At 36.8% G+C, this 19,726-nt stretch overlaps 1 protein-coding gene and 1 non-coding gene across 4 annotated transcripts in view; one reads left to right on the top strand and one right to left on the bottom strand.

The window, feature by feature from the left end:
• LOC129636178 (uncharacterized) overlaps positions 1 to 19,424 on the top strand; it is a 431,707-nt gene extending 412,283 nt beyond the window's left edge. Inside the window, exon 5 of one of the 3 annotated variants that reach the window (XM_055559469.1) lies at positions 18,963 to 19,424. In XM_055559469.1, the coding sequence (XP_055415444.1) occupies positions 18,963 to 19,141 (179 nt within the window). In that variant the 3' untranslated portion in view covers positions 19,142 to 19,424. The remainder of the gene's footprint in view (positions 1 to 18,962) is intronic. The other 2 variants (XM_055559470.1, XM_055559464.1) reach the window with 2 other exon arrangements.
• Positions 8,780 to 8,886, bottom strand: LOC129636349 (U6 spliceosomal RNA). Its single transcript, XR_008706890.1, has one exon. It is a non-coding gene; the product is annotated as a U6 spliceosomal RNA (small nuclear RNA).
• Positions 19,425 to 19,726: the final 302 nt, after the last annotated feature.

Below are 19,726 nucleotides of genomic sequence, written 5' to 3'. Positions count from 1 at the left end.
AAAAACCATAGCCTTGACTAGACGGACCTTTGTTGGCAAAGTAATGTCTCTGCTTTTCAATATCCTATCTAGGTTGATCATAGCTTTTCTTCCAAGGAGTAAGCGTCTTTTAATTTCATGGCTGCAGTCACCATCTGCAGTGATTTTGGAACCCCAAAAAATAAAGTCTGCCACTGTTTCCACTGTTTCCCCATCTCTTTCTCATGAGGTGATGGACCAGATGTCATGATCTTCGTTTTCTGAATGTTGAGCTTTAAGCCAACTTTTTCACTCTCCACTTTCACTTTCATCAAGAGGCTTTTGAGTTCCTCTTCACTTTCTGCCATAAGAGTGGTGTCATCTGCATATCTGAGGTTATTGCTATTTCTCCCAGCAATCTTGATTCCAATTTGTGTTTCTTCCAGACCAGCGTTTCTCATGATGTACTCTGCACATAAGTTAAATAAGCAGGGTGACAATATACAGCCTTGACATACTCCTTTTCCTATTTGGAACCAGTCTGTTGTTCCATGTCCAGTTCTAACTGTTGCTTCCTGACCTGCATATAGGTTTCTCAAGAATCCCAATATTTGATCTGAAACTTTTCATTGTCAGGAGGTTTTTGCATACTGATTTAATCTCCTTATTTGATATTAGTACATTTAAACTTTCTATTTCTTCATACTTCAGTATTTTTGGTGGTGCACTTTTAATTATGTATCCAGTTCTTCTAGGTTGATCACTTTGTTGGCATATAATTGTTCATAGTAATTCCTTATGATTTTTTAAAAATTACTTTATTATTAGTGTAATGTTTACTCTTTCATATGTGATCTTATTTATTTCATTCTCTTTCTTTTGAAAAAATATTTATCTAAAATTAATTTTTGATTGAATTAAAGATTCTTTAAATTCTATAGTGCTTTAAAATTTTCAAAAGTTTCACACAGATGACTTTATACCATCCCATAATAAGCCTTACCTTTTCCCCCTTTACGTTACCCTCTCTCCTTACTTCTCCTCACTGGTAGTTCCTCTAAATCTTTAAGTTCAGCTTTTGTTTGTCTTGAGGTATATTCTTCCTTCCATTTTGATTTCTTCTCTAGCCCACTATTTACTCAAGGGTGTGGTTTTGAATTTCCAAGCATTTGTGAATTTTCCAATTTTCCTTTTGTTATGATATGTAGTTCCATTTCATTGTGGTTGGGAAAGATGCTTGGAATAATTCTAGTCTTCTGAAATTCGTTAAGAATTGTTTTGTGACCTGACATTTGATCAATCACAGACAACATACTCTGTACGCTTGAGAGGAATGGACATTCTGCTGCTGTTTAGTAGAATGTTCTGTGTACATCTGTCATGGCCATTTGTTCAAGTCAGCTGCTGCTTTATCGATTTTCTGTCTGGATGATCTATTATTGAAGGTGGGATATTGAAGTCTTCTACTATTACTGTATTGATGTCTGTTTTTCCCTTCACTTACATCAGTGCTTGTTTTATATATCCAGGTGCTCTTATATTGGGTGCATATATATTTATAACTGTTGTGTCTTATTAATTGGCCTTTTTAACATTATGTAATGTCCATTTTGTATCTTGTGACAGTTTTTGACTAAGTCTATTTTGTCTGACATAGGTGTGGTTACTTGTTCTCCCTTCTGTTTACTATCACATGGGATTTGTTTTTAAATCCCTTCACTTTCAGTCCCTGTAAGTTCCTAAGTCTAAAATAAGTCTCTTTAGACAACATAGAGGTAGATCTTCATTTTGTTTTTCACTCCATACCTTTTGGTTGGTAAATTTACCTCAGTATATTTACAGTAATTATTACAAGTGAGAGGTTGCTATTGCTATTCTGTTCATTTATTTCTGTCAGTTTTTTGTTTGTTTATTTGGTTGTTTGTTTATTTCTCTTTCCTGTCTTCCTTTTTGACTTTGTCTTAATCTATTAAGGCCACTATAAAAAAAATACCATAATCTGGATGGCTGATAAAAAGCAAGCATTTATTTTTCACATTTTTTGAGGCTGGGATGTCCACAGCACAGCCAAATTCAAGGTCTGGTGACAGCCCACCTTCTGATTCACAGACAACACCTTCCAGCCGTAACTGCACATGGCAGCTGGCTCTAAGAGCCCTCTAGGGGTATTGACAGAGAAGGCAGTGGCACCCCACTCCAGTACTCTTGCCTGGAAAATCCCATGGATGGAGGAGCCTGGTGGGCTGCAGTCCATGGGGTTGCTGAGGGCCGGACACGACTGAGCAATTTCACTTTCACTTTTCACTTTCATGCACTGGAGAAGGAAATGGCAACCCACTCCAGTGTTCTTGCCTGGAGAATCCCAGGGACGGGGAGCCTGGTGGGCTGCCATCCATGGGGTTGCACAGAGTTGGACACGACTAAAGCGACTTAGCAGTAGCAGGGTTATTGATAAAATCACTATGCCCATTCGTGAGGGCTCCATTCATACAGTCTATGCACTTTTCAAGACCTCACTCCTGAATAGTCTCATGTGGGGCATGAGGTTGCAGCATAAGATTTGGAGATGTAAGCATTCAGTCCATAGCAGAGTTGATCATTTTCTGGTGATATATTTGATTTTTTTTGTCTTTCTCTCTCTTCTTAACCTGCTATAGACTTTTTCTTTGTGACTACCATGAGATTTTCATAAAAATTCTGTCTTTGGGCAGTTCAGTTATAATTCAGATATAATGTATCAAGACCTTTTAAGCTCACTAATTACTAATATTAAACTATTCTATTTTTTTTCAATTTTCTATATCCTTAATCATTATATTGCAAAGATATATTTTATTTGCTTCCTACATTTGTTCTTCTGTTTATTTTTTCTTACATTATTTCATTGGCCAAGATATCCAATAAAATGCTAAGTAGAAATAATGATAGTGTGCACTGTTTTTTTCCTTTAAGGAAAATGATTTAAATAATCCCTCATTATATACAATCATCGACTTCATGATTCTTTTTCGTTTTTAGATCCCTATTATTAAAAAAGTTCTTGCAGTGACTACTAACCAGAGTACTTCTCCAAAAGTAAGATTATTGTTTTTTTTTCTTTTTTTTTTTTTTGCATTAATGTGGTAAATTCTGTCAGTTGATTCCCAAATGTTAGAACTTTTATTATTCCTGCATTATGCTCTAATTTCTCATGATGGAATTTTATTTTCTGTATTACTGGACTTGCTTTGCTAATATTTGGGTCAAGATTTTGCCATCTGCATTTATAACAAGGGTTGACCTGGGTTGTTTTTTCTTGTCAGGATTTGGTATTAAGGTTAAAATTGTGATGCAGAATGAGATGAAAAATGTTTTCCTCTTTTTCTATCCTCTTCAAATATTTGTGTAGTATTGGTGTTGTTTCTCTTAAACATATTTAGTAGAATTTGCTAATGAAGCTGTTTGGCCTTGAACTTTTTACTTGTAGGAGAAGTTTCAATAATCAATATACTTTCATGAACAGATGATAAAATATTATTTAGAATTCTGTTTATTCATTTGTCAGGGTATAAGTTATGTTTATTAAGGCATTTATTCATTTTGTTTTCATTTTCAAGCTTGATAATTCAAAATTGGTTATAATTTTGTTAGTGGTCTGCAGTGATGCGCCTTTTTTTGGGATTTTCTTTGTTTCAGGAGTCTCATGCTTTTCCAGCTGAGCTAGCTGAGTGCTCTTGGTTTTCTATTTTATATTTGAACAGTAGTAGTTGTGTTTTTCAAGTTCATTAATAATACAGAAATTATTCTTGTTTCATTTCTGTTCTCTGTTTTATGATTTTACTTTTATTGATTTCTTTTGCTTTATTGTTTGGACGTTGCTTTCCTGTTCGTTTTTTGTGCTTTCTGAAATGAAATTCATAATCATTGCTTTTAAAACTTTCTCATGTTAAGGCTATAAATTACCCTAGCTTCATGAAATGCATTTTAAGATATTTTCATTAACATTTGGATTAAAATATTTTCTAATTTTATCTGTGATTTCTTTTTTATAATCTTCTGTTGGTTATTTGGAAATAACTTCATTTCCAAAATGTTGGCAATTCTTGCTCCTATCCCCTGCTTTTAAATTCATTTCTCTCTTTTCTCACCAATGGCAAGAGAGCATACATTGAATGGTATCAACACTTTGTAATTTATTGAGACTGGCTTTATAAGCCAACATAAGGCCGATTGTGGAAAAAATGTATATGTTCTTGAAAATTATGTGTACTCTGTTTTTTAAATGATTCATAGAGATTATATGTAGGGCTACATTGTCCATGTTATTGTTAGTTTTATGTAGTTTCTTCTTATACATTTTATGTATTTTATTGGGCTTTATGTTTCTTACACTGTCAATCATTTTTTATTTCTCTATTTTCCAGTATACTTATTTCGTAGATATAAAATAGATATATGTTTGCCATTCTTGTATAGTTTATAAATTATATGCTTGACTTACTTAGTTTTCTGGAGATGGAGAATATTTTTATTATCTGTGTGTGTTCAATTACTCTATGATTCTAATAGCTTAACTTAGAACTACTCTAAAGTTTTAAATGCTATCTTACAAAATGCAAAATCTGAACCTTACAGATTTTGTTCATAGCTATCAAATTAATTTCTGGATTTGGGAATTTTGTTGTCTTTAAGTAGTAATTTCTTACATTGCATGAAGTTAGTTGTAAAAAATAGAAACCCACCCTTACTGCCTGTGCCTAAAGGGCAGTGATGGTGAGAAGTGGGTAAAGGATCTGATGAGTTTCCAGGCAGTGACTCTCTGACGGTTACTTCTCTGCTTACGTGTTTGAGTCTGATTATTTTGTAAGTGTCTCACATGCTTGCAATATTGGCAGGTGTGCAGTGGCCAAAGTGTATTGCCGTGAAAATGGCCAAAACCAGCCCAAAGTCCCGATGACATTTCAGGTCCAGTGCTCAGCACCAACTAATCAAATTGGTGTCTGTAACCTTTAGGTTAGCCTCTGGTTCACTCCATGTGGCTCTCAGTCCATTCTTGAAATAATCAGCTCTGATGGGAGGCCCAGTTCTGCTGGGACGTGTAAGTTTATCAAGACTGTGCAGTAGGGTGTGTGATATTTCAGAATCTTAGGGCAAATTGTGAACAAGGAGACACTGAGGACTTTGTATTTGACTCTTAAATGTTATATACTTGATTCAACATTTAATTTCACACTAATTTAAAGGTTTAGAGTATTTCTTTTGGTGGTAATCTTGTTTACATTATACACTGAAACATTATGAGACCTGCAAATTTGATACAGAAAATTGTATTTACTAAGTAATGAAATTTTATTTAATATAAAATAACTTATTTCCATAGTCAGCAAAAGTTCTATTTTATTCATATATGAGAAGATAGATTTGAGAAGTATCCTGTAATGAAAATGAATCCACCTGATATTTTCAGTATCACTGATACTGTTCTTTCTCTAAGGCACTTACTTTATTATTTTACATTTTGCCATTAGCATCATTCAGTTAAGGGACTAGAAACATTCATTTGATTTAATATAAATTGTTATATATGCAATATATCTATGAATATTAATAATTAGGAATGTCATTCATTAAAGACATTCTTCTTTGGAGCAGTAAGATTGTATGTGAGAAATCAATGGTTTTAGAGGCATCTCAAATACATTGTTTTTTATCTAAATTAAAATATACCTTGAATAGTGTATAACCTGTAATTTTTTAGGTCAGACATATAATTGCTGATCTTTAAATTCAATCCATATATCTGACTATTTTATACTTCACTATAATAAGACAAACATTTCAGAGAAGATAAATAATAACATTACTATGAAAATATTTGCTAATAGAGCCTATTGTGTTCAACAAAATTAGCATAATTATTCTCTAAAAGAGTCAGCTTCATTTCCATTGTTTCCAGTTGTATTGATATATTCTACACAGCTCTTGTCCTCTTCAGGTATTAGAAAATTTTATCGGGTGGGTGAATTTTGTGAATGATTAGGCTTACGGTTTTTTTTGTTACCTGTCTGGGTAGACAGCTGCAATCACTGCAAGCTCTGGTCCCAGGCAGGATATAAAGTTGACAGTTTGTTTTCAGCATTTATTCACCTTATTTTGTAAATACGTATGTCTTCTTTAATTTATGCTTCAGTAAGTCCAGTGATGTTTTTTCACTTCTCCTGGTTTCCCTCTGTAAGTTACAGCAGCCCCAGGCTGGGGCTGGGTGGCACCCTAGTGCTACCGTAGTGCTGCCTGGAGTGATTAGTTACCTGTTCTAAACGCAGTGTCCTCCACCGTGCGATGTTGGAAAGACTATTCCAGTTCTCTAATGCCCATCGGCAACATGGGCATTACAGCAGCACCGAATGCAAACACTGCAATGAGAATGGGATGAGATAAAGCATAGGAAGATTTTAACGCAGTCCCTGGAGAAAAATGACTATTGATTGGATGTTAATTCCTGTATTGTCATAGTGACTTACAGTCTCCCACAGCAGGACTGCTCAAGCATAAAATAAATGGGTCCTTCTCTCAAATGACAGTGCCAGTTGGATGTTATAGTTTGAAAAGTGAGCTTTGCTTCTTACAGTCGTTCAGTGATCCAGGTTGTTTCCACATCTTCCTTTATCCGCCCTGCTTTCATCCCTCCTCCCCTCCCCCTCCCCCTCTCCCCTCCCCCCTCCCCTCCCCCCACCCCCTCCCCACTCCCTGCTCCCCCTTCTCCTACTTCCTAGTGATAGCAGAGGTGACGTTGATGAGGGTGATGGTCTCTGTTTGGGGGTATTATTATAATACACTCTTTGGAGTCTCTCTTCTTCCACAATGCCATCCATTAGAGCACTACTAGGTTGGTAACTTTGTTGAACCAATTTAGGCCTGCTTACTTCTGGTTTCTATCACCTCTTTCAGCATTCACCTTTTAAATGAAGCTTAATTCTCTTTATACAAATGGGTAACAGACAAGGCTGAGCATCACCTGGGAAGTGCCGGTTGGAAGTTGTGTCACAATGGAGGTTCTCCCCTCGTCATGTTGTTTTGGCAAGTCTCTCTCAGTCTGGCATTGTATCCTCTGGTTCTACCTTTTCTAGAAACCAATGCAAGTTTTTCTTCTGTATTCTTAATTGATTGTCCTAATAAAACATGATTTGAAGCACATTTTAGTTAACTTGTTAAGAAACCTCTCAAAAGAACAATCAATATTCCATTAGTTGTTACTTCAAATTTACTAATCATTATTTAATTTGGGAGAAAAAAAGTTGAAACAATCAGAGCCAACCTGCACAGGGTTTTAACTGCCACACCTCTTAACCTATCCACATATTCACCCATGTATTCTGCCTTCTCCATGTTACCATGGGTGAATGCATTGTAATCCTATCTAAGGCCTTTTTTTTTTTTTAATTTTATTTTATTTTTAAACTTTACATAATTGTATTAGTTTTGCCAAATATCAAAATGAATCCGCCACAGGTATACATGTGTTCCCCATCCTGAGCCCTCTTCCCTCCTCCTTCCCCATTCCATCCCTCTGGGTCGTCCCAGTGCACTAGCCCCAAGCATCCAGTATCGTGCATCGAACCTGGACTGGCCACTCGTTTCATACATGATATTTTACATGTTTCAATGCCATTCTCCCAAATCTTCCCACCCTCTCCCTCTCCCACAGAGTCCATAAGACTGTTCTATACATCAGTGTCTCTTTTGCTGTCTCGTACACAGGGTTATTGTTACCATCTTTCTAAATTCCATATATATGCATTAGTATACTGTATTGGTGTTTTTCTTTCTGGCTTACTTCACTCTGTATAATAGGCTCCAGTTTCATCCACCTCATTAGAACTGATTCAAATGTATTCTTTTTAATGGCTGAGTAATACTCCATTGTGTATATGTACCACCGCTTTCTTATCCATTCATCTGCTGATGGACACCTAGGTTGCTTCCATGTCCTGGCTATTATAAACAGTGCTGCGATGACCATTGGGATACACGTGTCTCTTTCCCTTCTGGTTTCCTCAGTGTGTATGCCCAGCAGTGGGATTGCTAGATCATAAGGCAGTTCTATTTCCAGTTTTTTAAGGAATCTCCACACTGTTCTCCATAGTGGCTGTACTAGTTTGCATTCCCACCAACAGTGTCAGAGGGTTCCCTTTTCTCCACACCCTCTCCAGCATTTATTACTTGTAGACTTTTGGATCGCAGCCATTCTGACTGGTGTGAAATGGTACCTCATAGTGGTTTTGATTTGCATTTCTCTGATAATGAGTGGTGTTGAGCATCTTTTCATGTGTTTGTTAGCCATCTGTATGTCTTCTTTGGAGGAATGTCTATTTAGTTCTTTGGCCCATTTTTTGATTGGGTCATTTATTTTTCTGGAGTTGAGCTGTAGGAGTTGCTTGTATATTCTCGAGATTAGTTGTTTGTCAGTTGCTTCATTTGCTATTATCTTATCCCATTCTGAAGGCTGTCTTTTCATCTTGCTAATAGTTTCCTTTGATGTGCAGAAGCTTTTAAGGTTAATTAGGTCCCATTTGTTTATTTTTGCTTTTATTTCCAATATTCTGGGAGGTGGGTCATAGAGGATCCTGCTGTGATGTATGTCAGAGAGTGTTTTGCCTATGTTCTCCTCTAGGAGTTTTATAGTTTCTGGTCTTACGTTGAGATCTTTAATCCATTTTGAGTTTATTTTTGTGTATGGTGTTAGAAAGTGTTCTAGTTTCATTCTTTTACAAGTGGTTGACCAGATTTCCCAGCACCACTTGTTAAAGAGATTGTCTTTAATCCATTGTATATTCTTGCCTCCTAAAATATGGAACGCTTCACGAATTTGCGTGTCATCCTTGCACAGGGGCCATGCTAATCTTCTCTGTATCGTTCCAATTTTAGTATATGTGCTGCTGAAGTGAGCACCAAATGTATTCTTTTTAATGGCTGAGTAATACTCCATTGTGTATATGTACCACCGCTTTCTTATCCATTCATCTGCTGATGGACATCTAGGTTGCTTCCATGTCCTGGCTATTATGAACAGTGCTGTGATGAACATTGGGGTACATGTGTCTTTTTCCCTTCTGGTTTCCTCTGTGTGTATGCCCAGCAGTGGGATTGCTGGATCATAAGGCAGTTCTATTTCCAGTTTTTTAAGGAATCTCCACACTGTTCTCCATAGTGGCTGAACTAGTTTGCATTCCCACCAAAGGCCCTTTTTGAATTGAAATCAAACCTGATTCTGAGGAGAGATGTGCTTATGTGATCTTGCAGCCTTTTTGTGTTCATGTGTTTGTAATTTGTGGGGTTTTTCAGTGCATGGATCTCAAGGCAGAGGGGTCCTCTTGCCCAAGTGCCCAAGGGAGGTACTGCCTGCAAAATTAGGTAGTTTTGACTTAATTGAATAAGCTTCGTGAGCATAGAAAGTAGCTTCTTAACTCATAGTAAAATCCATCCTGTCTTTTACATTTAAATTTTGGATACATTCCCTCTTGTGGTTTTTGTTGCCATTGCTTGTTACTTTACTATAAATACCAAAAGTATTTATATTTTGCTTTTTGAGAAGCTTTTTACATATATTTAAAATCTGCTTGTTGTTTTGCAGAACTTCTCTGAATGATGTCTGCAAGGTAAAACCTGGAAAAATAGTTATATTTTTTCAGATTAAGTGCCAAGTTGTTTCACTAACACATTTATTCCTCTGCAATGTGAGGTCACACCAAAATAACATATGATCACAAGAATGTGTACTTTCAGGTATACAATCTATGAGCATAGTGGCTAGCATATAAAAGATATTTCAAAAAAGTTCTTTCTTTAAATAAGACTGCAATTAACAAGTTTTATGACTAGATTAAATCCTAAACCTTCTGCCATTTCAGGGCTCCTTCAAATATGTTTTATGATATTTGTTCATTTTCCTTTGGATTATTTACATAAAATAAAACTGAAGAAGTAGAAAATAAAATTCTGCATGCAGTTTTATTTCCCAAGTATCATGTATATGAAATAATCTGTCAGCAATGTTTTGTTTCTTAATAAGATAGAAGATTCTGAAAGTACATTTCAAAAAGCCATTGGATCACATTTGTCTTCAGGTATGGGAGCTATTAGTACATCCCTGGTATGGCTAGGTCATATTTTCTTTGATACAGTAGAATTTAATCTGATAAAACAAATTCTATAGAAGATTTTATATCTCTGACAGTGAACTGTTCTCATTGTCAGAGATCTATACATTTCTCTGTCCAGATATAGAAAATCTTACAGCATGGCAGTTCATCCAAATTCCCACTTGTATTATTAGAGTGGAATTAAAAGTCCTAAAACTAGAATAGAATTAGATGGCCAGATGCTCAAGTGAATTGCTGCTCCTCGGTTAGGCCTATTTCAGCTCCCAACCAGTATCTATAAATCAAAGTCATTTAAAGAAATATTTAAAAAAATACTATCCCTACAGTAATCTTTAAAGACTGTTAATTAAGGCTTTTATATTAGGAAGCAAAAGTCTAGTCAGAGAATCATACTTATGTACTTATTCTCTTTATATCATTCATTATTTTAGGCAGTATCTATGTAATATTTCTGAGTAAAATAGAACAGTATATACCATTAAAGGAGGCAAAATTGTACCAATACGTTCATTTAAAACTGATTAATTTTATAATACTTTAAAGGGTATTTTTTATTTTATTTATTTTATTTTTTTTGTCTTTCTTTTTTTTTTAATTTTATTTTATTTTTAAACTTTACATAATTGTATTAGTTTTGCCAAACATCAAAATGAATCCACCACAGGTAATGAAGCAGCACTCATAAAAACTTCACTAACATAACTGAATTGTTAATATGTAAAGTCTTTATCCAAATCACTTTTTACACAATCTTTGGCTATCCAATTAATGATAGTAAAGAGAAAAATTATTTGTACTAAAATAAAAGATATTTGGAGAAAGTATCCTGATATTGACATTGGCTTTAAAAATAACCATTTTCTTTCAAGAAACATACATAATATTGTTCAAATAAAAATTGTACACAGGTATCAGGGACAATAAAATAGGAATGAACTTAACCAAGGACATGAAAAATCTATACTCTCAAAGCTGTAAGACAATGATGAAATAAATTGAAGAAGACATACATAAGTGGAAAGAGATGCTGTATTCATAGATCAGAAGATCCTCAGGTGTACAACTTACTCAGTAATTTTATAGATTATATTCCATGTAAAGTTGTTATAAAATGTCTTTGAACAGTCATCAAAATATCCATTACCATTTTCCTTCCTAGAAAACTGCTTTCTGTTCTTTAAAACTGATCCCCCAAATGGCTCTTCATGATACTTCCTTAATCTGTTCAAGGATAGCTGGTCTTTCTAGCTCTCTCTGCTGTTAGTGGTGTGATTCTCTCTAATCTTTATAACATAGCAACAATCCAGCTGTATTACAGTATTTTCATTTGTTTTCATGTTTCTAATTTCCAAAGAGCCATGTCTTGTTTCCCATGTCTTTTCCCCCAAGATTGTATTTTTATAACATTGTCTTACTCTCCTTTTTTTTTCACCAGTTTCATTGAGGCACAATCGACCAATCAAATTGTACACTTAGAATGTACAATGTGGTGATTTAATCCTGTGAAATGTCTACCAAGTCAGGCTAATTAATACATCCATCATGTCACAGACTACCATTTTTTCATTTGTTTTTAAGAGCATCCTTTCCTTCAGTTCAAGATATTGTCTTTGTTGTGCAGAAGTTTTTAAGTTTAATTAGGTCCCATTTGTTTACTTTTGCTTTTATTTCCAATATTGTGGGAGGTGGGTCATAGAGGATCCTGCTGTGATGTATGTCAGAGAGTGTTTTGCCTATGTTCTCCTCTAGGAGTTTTATAGTTTCTGGTCTTATGTTTAGATCTTTAATCCATTTTGAGTTTATTTTTGTGTATGGTGTTAGGAAGTGTTCTAGTTTCATTCTTTTACAAGTGGTTGACCAGATTTCCCAGCACCACTTGTTAAAGAGATTGTCTTTAATCCATTGTATATTCTTGCCTCCTTTGTCAAAGATAAGGTGTCCATATGTGCGTGGATTTATCTCTGGGCTTTCTATTTTGTTCCATTGATCTATATTTCTGTCTTTGTGCCAGTACCATACTGTCTTGTAACTGTGGCTTTGTAGTAGAGCCTGAAGCCAGGTAGGTTGATTCCTCCAGTTCCATTCTTCTTTCTCAAGATCGCTTTGGCTATTTGAGGTTTTTTGTATTTCCATACAAATTGTGAAATTATTTGTTCTAGCTCTGTGAAGAATACTGTTGGTAGCTTGATAGGGATTGCATTGAATCTATAAATTGCTTTGGGTAGTATGCTCATTTTCACTATATTGATTCTTCCAATCCATGAACATGGTATATTTCTCCATCTATTAGTGTCCTCTTTGATTTCTTTCACCAGTGTTTCATAGTTTTCTATATATAGGTCTTTAGTTTCTTTAGGTAGATATATTCCTAAGTATTTTATTCTTTCCGTTGCAATGGTGAATGGAATTGTTTCCTTAATTTCTCTTTATGTTTTCTCATTATTAGTGTATAGGACTGCAAGGGATTTCTGTGTGTTGATTTTATATCCTGCAACTTTACTGTAGTCATTGATTAGTTCTAGTAATTTTCTGCTGGAGTCTTTAGGGTTTTCTATGTAGAGGATCATGTAATCTGCAAACAGTGAGAGTTTTACTTCTTGTTTTCCAAGCAACTGACAAACAACTAATCTCAAAAATATACAAGCAACTCCTACAGTTCAACTCCAGAAAAATAAATGACCCAATCAAAAAGTGGGCCAAAGAACTAAATAGACATTTCTCCAAAGAAGACATACAGATGGCTCACAAACACATGAAAAGATGCTCAACATCACTCATTATCAGAGAAATGCAAATCAAAACCACTATGAGGTACCATTTCACACCAGTCAGAATGGCTGCGATCCAAAAGTCTACAAGTAATAAATGCTGGAGAGGGTGTGGAGAAAAGGGAACCCTCTGACACTGTTGGTGGGAATGCAAACTAGTACAGCCACTATGGAGAACAGTGTGGAGATTCCTTAAAAAACTGGAAATAGAACTGCCTTATGATCCAGCAATCCCACTGCTGGGCATACACACTGAGGAAACCAGAAGGGAAAGAGACACGTGTACCCCAATGTTCATCACAGCACTGTTTATAATAGCCAGGACATGGAAGCAACCTAGATGTCCATCAGCAGATGAATGGATAAGAAAGCGGTGGTACATATACACAATGGAGTATTACTCAGCCATTAAAAAGAATACATTTGAATCAGTTCTAATGAGGTGGATGAAACTGGAGCCTATTATACAGAGTGAAGTAAGCCAGAAAGAAAAAACACCAATACAGTATACTAATGCATATATATGGAATTTAGAAAGATGGTAACAATAACCCTGTGTACGAGACAGCAAAAGAGACACTGATGTATAGATCAGTCTTATGGACTCTGTGGGAGAGGGAGAGGGTGGGAAGATTTGGGAGAATGGCATTGAAACATGTAAAATATCATGTATGAAACGAGTTGCCAGTCCAGGTTCGATGCACGATATTGGATGCTTGGGGCTAGTGCACTGGGACGACCCAGAGGGATGGAATGGGGAGGGAGGAGGGAGGAGGGTTCAGGATGGGGAACACATGTATACCTGTGGCAGATTCATTTTGATATTTGGCAAAACTAATACAATTTTGTGAAGTTTAAAAATAAAATTAAAAAAAAGATATTGTCTTATCTATCAGATTACAGTAATTTTTGTAATGTTTTTTCTCTTTCCATATTTTGTCTACATATTTTTTTTCCTGTTGTTTGACATAATGTGTGCCTGTTCATGTTAGAAATTATCTCGAATGCTGGGCCATTCTGACCTAGGAAAGAGTTCCTAAACGCTGGCTGGAAGTTTTGCCTGCATGGGGAGGACCTGGGGATAGAGGATTCACTCTGGGGGCCATTGACATTTTGCTACAGAAACCTCAGTGGTCATATCATGCAGCCTGTTCCTCCAGAGGCATCCCCATTCTCTTGGCTCATCTCTGTGCAGGGATGTGGGTCTGGGATTCTCAGCACCCAAGCAGGAATTTTCATTACTCTCCATTTCAACACAGTGCCTCCATCACTGTAGCCTACAGCCTCGAACTTGAAAGTCTACTTGGTCAATTCATGCAAGGAATAACTTTCCCACTGGCTTTGCATGAGACAAGTAGTCTATCTATCTGACTGTGTGCATGTGTTAGGGAAAGCACTGAAGGGTGGGAGGGAGTCAGAGATCTAGGAAATTGAAGTGCTCCAGACAAACTTTCAAACAATATTAGATTTTCATCTTTTTTTTTTAATTTTCCTTCCTTCCTTTCTCTCCTTTCCTTCCTTCCATCCATCCATCTTTCCTTCTTTCCATCCATTCATCCATCTTTCCTGCCTTCCTCTCTTCCTTTATTCTTGCAACCAGTTCCATCAGTTTTTTACACATTCCTAGGCTTTGGTTGTGAAAATGTTCTTGTTTATTACTGGCATCCCTTTTGGTGATCATTAACTATTCAGTTTTAACTCATTATCTAATTATCCTTTTGCCAAAATATTTTCATCTTTCATTTCGGTTGCCTTTGCCTTGTGAACTCGAACATTCCTTTCTGAAACATCTTACTAATGTACTCTCAAAGAGAGGAGATAGGCATCTATGTTTAAGTTTATTTTAAATGAGAGGTATTCCAGTTGATATGCTTTTATTTTCATCCATTGTGTTTCAATGATGTTGGTGGGTGAATGTAATGAATAGTTAAGTGTTTAAAAGTAAAATTGCATTCACATTGACTACGTGATGCAATAATATGGTGAGTCCCAATAATTATGCTAGAACAAGAGACTGGAATATCCACAGTTTAAGTCAGTGCACTTTAACTTTACAAAAATAATCTTTATTTAAGCCTCAAATGCATCAATATTGTTTGAACAGCTTGCATATACAAATGTTCCTAGTTAATTGTCTTAATATTCATCCTTACTCTGTGAGCACGTGGAAGGTAGGAGCCGTGGGCAAAGAGCTCCCAGCTTTCGTTGGTGCTCAGGAGAATAGAAAGCATTAGTACAGCGCTGACTTAATCTTTGTCTGACATGTGTTCTCCAACCACCTAAGCATGTTTCTGCTCAGGAGCAGAGTATGCTGATAGCAGTAAAGTGCTTCTCAGAACCAATTTACATTGATTCTCCTGAACTGCATGATACAGTAGAAATTTGAAATATACCCGTTATGACTTTGTTTCTAAGAAACATACAACCTCAAAAAAGTACTAATTTTTCTTAAGTCTGAGTTGTTACTATATAGTGGAGAAAAGATAATCACATTTAATTTTATTTGACTCTTATAACCTTCACTGAAGACAATGAATAAAGCATACTTGAATCATGAAGTCTAGGTTAAAATACAAGCCTTCTGTTAATGCTGAAAATAATGTAAAATTAAGGAGATGTTTTTCAAAGTTTCAAGTAAATTTATGAGAGACATTTCCATCACTGACAGGATAATTAATTTGCCTTTTGAGAGCTAATTATGTCTTTTAAGTCAGTGAAATTAAAGCTATGACATGAGAATTGTGTGAATTTTCCATGAATATGAAAGACTAGATTTGGAGAGGAAGTCACTTGGGAAAAATTATGTTGCTTTCAGAGAAAGCTGGGTTGGGAATTCAGAGGGAAGAAGATGATGGAGGTAACAGCATGGCATCTGCTCAACATCTACCCTTTGGCTCTGAGGTAATTCTATCCAGTATCATGGATTTAAACACCATTTGCAAGATAATAATTACTGAATCTGAGAAGGCAATGGCACCCCACTCCAGTACTCTTGCCTGGAAAATCCCATGGACGGAGGAGCCTGGTGGGCTGCAGTCCATGGGGTCGCTAAGAGTCAGACATGACTGAGCAACTTCACTTTCACTTTTCACTTTCATGCGTTGGAGAAGGAAATGGCAACCCACTCCAGTGTTCTTGCCTGGAGAATCCCAGGGACGGGGGAGCCTGGTGGGCTGCCGTCTATGGGGTGGCACAGAGTCGGACACGACTGAAGTGACTTAGCAGTAGCAATTACTGAATGTATATCACCAGCCTAGATCGCCTTCATATTCTTTGGGCTCATCTCCATTTCCTTCTTGATATTTCCATTTGCATGTCTAATATCCATCTCATTACTAATATGCACACAGTTGAATTCCAGATACACCTTTTATTCTAATGCCCTATGAATTTAGATTATCAGGTAATGGCAACTCTAACCTTTCATCTGCTTAGGGGGGAAATAGACTTGATTCCTTATTTCTTCCATAATCCGCAGATCCAACCATGTGGACAACCTTTCTGACTCTAATTTCAAGAGCTATTCATGATCAGATCTGTACCTCTATCACATATAGCTATGTCTGCTCCCAGCAGCATTCAAGCCACTATCATTAATTACCTTTATTTGTGCCATTGCACATGACTTCTGCAACTTCTAACTGTGTACCCAAGCATTAACTTAAAATAAAGGTCATAGTGATCATTTTTAAAAGTAAGTTAAAGGTACAGAGAATATGGGATAGACTTGCCTTTCTCCCTTCTCCCCACTAGTACAGTTTATGAACCGTGGAGATGATGCGGGAAGCATCTAAAGATTAAAAATGAAAAGTTGAAAGAGAAAGGCAGCCTAGTTAGGGACTGCAGCACTGGAAGAATTTATTACTGCAAGGTGTCTTACCATCCAATCCCCAACAGCAGTGGTGATATCAAAGCTAGCATTTTCTGGACTACCAATCTAGCAAAAGTAGGCAGTCTAAAAATTCTACACGTCATGTAGGTTTCACGTCGCCCCAGGATCAAAGGGAAGGGAGCATATGGCAGCCTGTTGACAAACACTCTCCTCCACTGAGCCTAAGAAGCCCTCTGTGTTGAGAGACACCAGGGGGCTGCTCTTCACCAGTAAATGGGATCCTGCCAGGGACCAAACCCTGAACAGGGAAGGCCCCTTGTAAGGACCAGCTAGAGTGTCTACTTTCTTTTTTTTTAATTTATTTATTTTAATTGGAGGCTAATTACTTTATAATATTGTAGTGGTTTTTGCCATACATTTGCATGCATCAGCCATGGGTGTACATGTGTTCCCCATCCTGAACCCCCCTCCCACATCCCTCCCCATCCCATCCCTCAGGGTCATCCCAGTGCATTGGCCCTGAACACCCTGTCTCATGCATCGAACCTGGACTGGTGATCTGTTTCACATATGACAATATACATGTTTCAATGCTATTCTAGAGTGTTTGCTTTCAATGGACCCACCAGAATGACTGCTGATGGATAGGAAGTTATTTTGGAGGGTGTTTAAAATCCTCTCAAACCAGAGTGCGGTTCTTTTTGTGCAAATCTGTGAATGTGCTAAAAGCCATTGAATTGTACACTTGAACAAATTTTATGGTCTGTGAATTATATCTCAATAACCTTTAAAAAAAATGACCTATTACAACACACCTATCACGATGGTTAAAATTAAAACACAGGTAACATGAAATTCTGAAAAACTGTTTCCCTCGTACATTGACAATAGGAATATAAAATGGTAGAGCCTCTTTTGGAAGCAGTTTGGCAACTTCTTATAAAATAAAGATACATTTAACCATATGTCTAAGCAGTTGCACTCTTGGGCCTTGATCCCAGAGAAATGAAAATTCATGTTCACGCTGAAATCTGTAAATGAATGTGAATAGCAGCACTATTCATAATAGATCCAAGCTGGAAAAAACCTAAATATCCTGTAACTGGTAGATGGTGAAACCAACTGGATACAGCCAGAGTATGGAATACCACTCATCAATAAAAGAGAATGGACTGTGTATTCATGCAGCAACTTGGATGGACCTCAAGAAAATGATGCTCAGTGAAATTAGCCATTTTAAAAGTTTATAGACCAAGTGATTCCACTTTTACAACATTTTTTAAATGACCAAATTAAGGGAATATAGAACAGATTAGTTGGTTGTTACGGTGGGTTAGGGAGAGAGACAGGTGTAGGGTAGGGAAGATTGTTCTGGTTATAAAAGGGCTGTGTAAGGAATCCTTGTTTTGATAGAATGTTCTCTGTTTTGACTGTGGTTCTGGTAACACAGACCTTGAACATGTCATAGAACTGTATGGGACTAAATGCACAGATAGGCACACACATAAATGACTATAATTAAACTAGAGAAATATGAATAGGATAAGTGGATTTCTTGGACACTCTCCTGATTGTGATGTTTTGTTAAGGTTTTACAGAATGCTAATAATGGAGGAACTAGGCAGAGGGTAATCATTTGGTGGCTCAGACGGTAAGGTGTCTGTCTACAATGCGCTAGATCCGGGTTCGATCCCTGGGTTGGGAAGATCCCCTGGAGAAGGAAATGGCAATCCCCTCCAGGACTATTGCCTGGAAAATCCCATGAACAGAGGAGCCTGGTAGGCTACAGTCCATGGGGTCGCAAAGAGTCGGACATGACTGAGCGACTTCACTTCACTTCAGGCAGAGGATAGACAGGATCTCTGTATTATTACTAACAACCCACATGTGAATCTTATTTCAAAATACAAGTTTAATTTAAAAAAATTACATCAAAGCCATGTTATGTTTTATCTGAAAAAAACCTTCAGTATCTTATGTCACACAAAATAAAAGTCTAAATTCTTACTAACAGAGCCTAGAGAGCCCTCAGTGATCTGGCCCCATTCTGCTCTCAGGCTCTGCAAATCACGCCCTCGTTCACACAAGTCCAACCTCACTAGACTCTTGCAGCTGCCCAAAAATGTTGAAATATGTGCATAGCCTGTTGTCTCTGGTTGCAATGTTCTTCCTCCATACATTCATTTTACTATCCCTCTTACCCAGTGAAAGCCTCTGTGTATCGAGCATGGCCTCAGCTTTTCTCGTCCCTTTCTTTTTTTTCAGCTGTTGCTGTGGCAACCAGCTCTGTGCAGCTGTATCCTGACTGCACCGTGAATCTATCACATTCACTCCAGTGCTTGTTTTCCACTTCATCAAGAGATGCCAGCAGAACCCACCTCAGTGTAGGACAGTACATCTTACGGACCTTCCCTTCCCAGTGTGTGATGGGAGCTGGTGTCTAAGCACTGCATAAATTGATCCCTTGGGCAGATAATGCTGCGACATCCTCCACGTGACTATCAGAGAGCTCCTGGCAGTGGGTTGGATTCCCTTCTTTCCTGTCGTAACCGTCCCATTGCTGTTCCTCGCATCACTTGTCAAAGTAGGTTGCCTGAAAATGTTTGTTTGATTATTCTATCTGGATTACAAAAACTTAGAAATCTTAGCTCTCTCAAACTTCATCATGTTTGATTTTTCTCTCCCCTACAATACTTTTCATATTCTAAGATAATTTGTAATTGAATGATTTATCTTTTCTCACCCTAGTTATCTGCCTTTTCTTGCTAGAAGGAAGGTAAGTTCCATAAGAATAGAGAACTTTGTTTTATTCACTAGTGTATATGAAGCACTTACAAAAGTGTCTGGCATAGCCTATTAATTTTACAAGTATCTGCTTAATAGGGTGACTGGTTTGAACCTCTCATTTCTAAAGAGAGAGAACAGGTTTTGGATGAACATCTTAAAAGAATCATACATGATTCTAAGCATCAGCAGAACTACACTGAGGCTACAATCATTAAGGGAGATACGGATTGGGAAGTTGACAT

This window comes from Bubalus kerabau, chromosome 21 (genome assembly GCF_029407905.1).
Source record: "Bubalus kerabau isolate K-KA32 ecotype Philippines breed swamp buffalo chromosome 21, PCC_UOA_SB_1v2, whole genome shotgun sequence".
Lineage (NCBI taxonomy): Eukaryota > Metazoa > Chordata > Mammalia > Artiodactyla > Bovidae > Bubalus > Bubalus kerabau.
Note: the sequence above shows the minus strand (reverse complement) of the source record. Positions and strands in the feature narration are given on the sequence as shown.